The 3916-nt window shown below is 46.6% G+C and overlaps 1 protein-coding gene across 3 annotated transcripts in view; it reads left to right on the plus strand.

Annotated features, from left to right (window-relative positions):
• Positions 1-3916, plus strand: part of LOC107307547 (rho guanine nucleotide exchange factor 1-like) — a 15299-nt gene that overhangs the window by 6180 nt on the left and 5203 nt on the right. For all 3 annotated transcript variants that reach the window (XM_015851059.1, XM_015851061.2, XM_015851060.2), the window contains exon 3: positions 2457-2540. In XM_015851059.1, coding sequence (XP_015706545.1) covers positions 2457-2540 — 84 coding nt within the window. The remainder of the gene's footprint in view (positions 1-2456; positions 2541-3916) is intronic.

Here is a 3916-nt window from a genome sequence, read left to right on the forward strand (position 1 = left end):
TCTAGGCTTTGGTTATTTACGTCTTCGGGGTGCCGGAGTTAGGTGGCTCTTCTTTTGGCGGGATGCGCATTATTGGGCCCTTGTTTGGGTCTCATGGTTTGTGGCCTATTTTGGGGTCCATTTATCGGCCATTTTAGGGTCCCATGTCGCTAGACTGTTTCGTGATGGAGTCGGTTGGGTCGCCATTCTATGGCCCATTCATTGGGGTCTCATGGTATAATGTTGACGAGGGGGGGGGGGCGAAGGCAGGAGGACTGTATGTTCTGAGGAACCCTCGGTTGTTATGTTTTCCAGGGTCCCATGAGATTGCTTGTCGCTATTTGGGTCAATTTGGCGGCCATTTTTGGGCCAATTTATGGCCATTGTTTGGGTCCAGTTTGGGCCCTTAGGTTCCAGTTATGGCCATTTTGGGTCCGTATTGTGGTGGCCATTTTTGGGAGCCATTTTAGAGGCCATTTTGGGTCCTTTTTATGGTCCATTTTGGGGCGCATTCTGCCTGCCAATTTGAAGCCCTTTTGGCCATTCTGGGTATTTTGGGGCCATTTATGCGGGCCAGTTTTTGGGGTTTTTGTGTGGCATTTGGGCCATTTGGGCCTATTTAGGTTCCATTTGTTGTGGCCATTTTGGGTCCATTTGTGGCCATTTTGGGCCCTTTTAGGTCCATTTTAGGGCCATTTTGGGCCCTTTTAGGTCCATTTGTGGCCATTCGTGGCTATTTTGGGTCCATTTGGTGCCATTTTAGGGCCATTTTGGGTCCATTTAGGTCCATTTTAGGGCCATTTTGGGTCCTTTTAGGTCCATTTTGGGGTGATTTGGGGCCATTTTTGGGGTTTCTCTGGCCATTTAGGGCCATTTTGGGCCCTTTTAGGTCCATTTGTGGCCATTTTGGGTCCATTTGTGGCCATTTTGGGGCCATTTAGAGCCATTTAGATCCATTTTAGGGCCATTTAGGTCCTTTTAGGTCCATTTTGGGGTCATTTTGTGCTGACTTGAAGCCTTTTGGGGCTATTTTGGGGTGATTTGGGTCCATTTTGGGGCCATTCTGAGGCTAATTGGGGCCATTTCATGCTATTTTGGTGCCTTTTATGGCCACTTTGGGGCCATTTGGGTCCATTTTAGGGCCATTTTGGGTCCTTTTAGGTCCTTTTTAGGGCCATTTGGGACCTATTTGGGTCCATTCTAGGGTTATTTGGTTCCATTTAGGGCCATTTTGGTGCCTTTTATGGCTATTTTGGGTCCATTTATGGCCATTTTGGGTCCATTTGTGGCTATTTTGGGTCCATTTATGGCCATTTTGGGGCCATTTTGGGTCCTTTTAGGTCCATTTTGGTGCCATTTAGGGCCATTTTGGGACCATTTGGGTCCATTCTAGGGTTATTTGGTTCCATTTAGGGCCATTTTGGGTCAATTTATGGCCATTTTGGGGTTATTTGTTGCCATTTAGGGCTGTTTTGGGGCCATTTAGGGCCCTTTTAGGTCCATTTGTGGCCATTTTGGGTCCATTTGTGGCCATTTTGGGGCCATTCGTGGCCATTTTGGGTCCATTTATGGCCATTTTGGGTCCATTTAGGTCCATTTTAGGGCCATTTTGGGCCCTTTTAGGTCCATTTTAGGGCCATTTTGGGTCCATTTAGGTCCATTTTGGGGTGATTTGGGGCCACTTTGGGATCATTTGGGTCCATTTTAGGGCCATTTTGGGTCCTTTTAGGTCCATTTTAGGGCCATTTGGGACCTATTTGGGTCCATTCTAGGGTTATTTGGTTCCATTTAGGGCCATTTTAGGGCCATTTTGGGTCCATTTAGGTCCATTTTAGGGCCATTTTGGGCCCTTTTAGGTCCATTTGTGGCCATTCGTGGCTATTTTGGGTCCATTTGGTGCCATTTTGGGGCTATTTGGGTCCATTTAGGTCCATTTTAGGGCCATTTATGTCCACTTTAGGGCCATTTTGGGTCCTTTTAGGTCCATTTTAGGGCCATTTTGGGTCCTTTTTGGGGCCATTTTTGGGGTTTTTTCTGGCCATTTAGGGCCATTTTGGGCCCTTTTAGGTCCATTTGTGGCCATTTTGGGTCCATTTATGGCCATTTTGGGTCCATTTGTGGCCATTTTGGGGCCATTTATGGCCATTTTGGGTCCATTTGGGGCCATTTAGGGCCATTTTGGGCCCTTTTAGGTCCATTTGAGGCTATTTTGGGTCCATTTGTGGCTATTTTGGGTCCATTTGGTGCCATTTTGGGGCCATTTAGAGCCATTTTGGGTCCTTTTAGGTTCATTTTGGGGTCATTTTGTGCCGATTTGAAGCCTTTTTTGGGGCCACTTTTTGGGGTTTTTTCTGGCCATTTAGGGCCATTTGTGGGCCCTTTTAGGTCCATTGTGGCCATTTGTTGGGGACCATCTTTTGGGGCCTTTGCATGGCCATTTTGGGTTATTTATGGCCATGTTTGGTGCTCCCTTCCAGCCGTGTTCCTGGAGAGCCTGAAGAAACGCCGTGAGGAGAACGGCTTCATCATCAAACACATTGGGGACCTCCTGCTGGCAGCGGGTGAGCCCAGCAACGGCGTGTCCTTAGCGGTGTCCTTATGCGTTGTCCTTAGTATGGTTCTTAGTGTGTCCTTGTGGTCCTTCCTTATTGTGTTCTTAGTCGTGTTTCTTAGTGGTGTCGCTTGGATGCGCCTTGGCTGTCTTTAAGCATGTTCGTTCATTTTGGTCCGTTTAGCTGCGTCCATTAGCATGTAAATTACATGTGTTAGTGTGTCCTTTAACTGTGTCCCTTGAGGCATGTTCTTAGTGTGTCCCTTGGTGTGTCCGTTAGTGGGTGTTTCTATGGTGTTCTTAGTTGTGTCTTGGAGCGTCCTTGGCCTGGTTCTTTTCAGTATGTTCTTATTTGTCTTACCAGTGTCAGTCAGCTAATGTAATCTTAGCTATGTTTCTTAGTGTTTGTCCCGTAAGCCAGTGTCCTTTAGCATTGTGTTTCTGAAGTTGTGTCCCTTGGTGTAGTTGGGTACTCTTTTAGCAGAGTAGGGTACTGTTTCCTTACCGGTTCATTAGGTAAGTTGTCCATTGGATGCGTTTCTTGGGCTGTCTTTAGCAGTTGTTCTCCTCATTTGTCCTTAGCGGGATCCCATTGATAGCTGCTCTTAGTGTGTCTTAACGTGTCCTTAGTGTGTCCTTTATAATGGTTCTTAGGTGTTGTCCTTAGCGAGTTCCTTAGTGTGTCTTGGAGCGGTTTTCGTGGCCTTGTGCTTTAGCATTTGTTTTCTTAATATTATTGTCCTCTTCTATGCGTGTGCGCACTAGGAGCGATTGTCCTGACGTAGCATCTGCTCTTAGTTAGTGCTCCCTTTAACGTTATGTTCTGAGTGTATGCTTTCAAGCGGAATGCTGTCCTAGTTTATATGTGATAGTGCCGCTTAGTGTTGTCGTTAGTTGTGTCCTTAGTGTGTCCCTTGGCATATGTCTGCAAGATTGGTCACATTTCTTAGGCATGCCTGAATTTTTCAGTGTTAGGAGCGTGAGGTTCCGAGTTCGCGGGATGACGAGTGTGTTGACTTTGGTGTGTTATTGTATGCATGACCTTAGTGTGTCCTTAGCCGTGTCTTTAGACATGCCTAGTCCGTGTCCTGGTTGTCCAGCTTCGCGTGTGTATTTAGCTTGTGTTCTTAAGCTATGTCCCTTACGTATGTCCTTGAGCGTTCCTTTTTCGGTTTCCTATGGTTCTATAGCATGTCCTTTTGGCATGTCCCCAGCATGTCTCTAGTGTGTCTTTAGTGTGTCCTTCGTGTGCTCCTTTCAGCAATGTCTTAGTGGTGTCTTTAAGTATGGTTCTCGAGTGTGGTCTTTCTAAGGTGTGTCTTTAGTGTGTCCGTCAAGTATGCTCCTTCGTGTGTGTAGTTAGCGATTTCTGTAGCGGTGTCATGC

Source organism: Coturnix japonica, unplaced genomic scaffold, assembly GCF_001577835.2.
Source record: "Coturnix japonica isolate 7356 unplaced genomic scaffold, Coturnix japonica 2.1 chrUnrandom665, whole genome shotgun sequence".
In the NCBI taxonomy this organism is placed as follows: domain Eukaryota; kingdom Metazoa; phylum Chordata; class Aves; order Galliformes; family Phasianidae; genus Coturnix; species Coturnix japonica.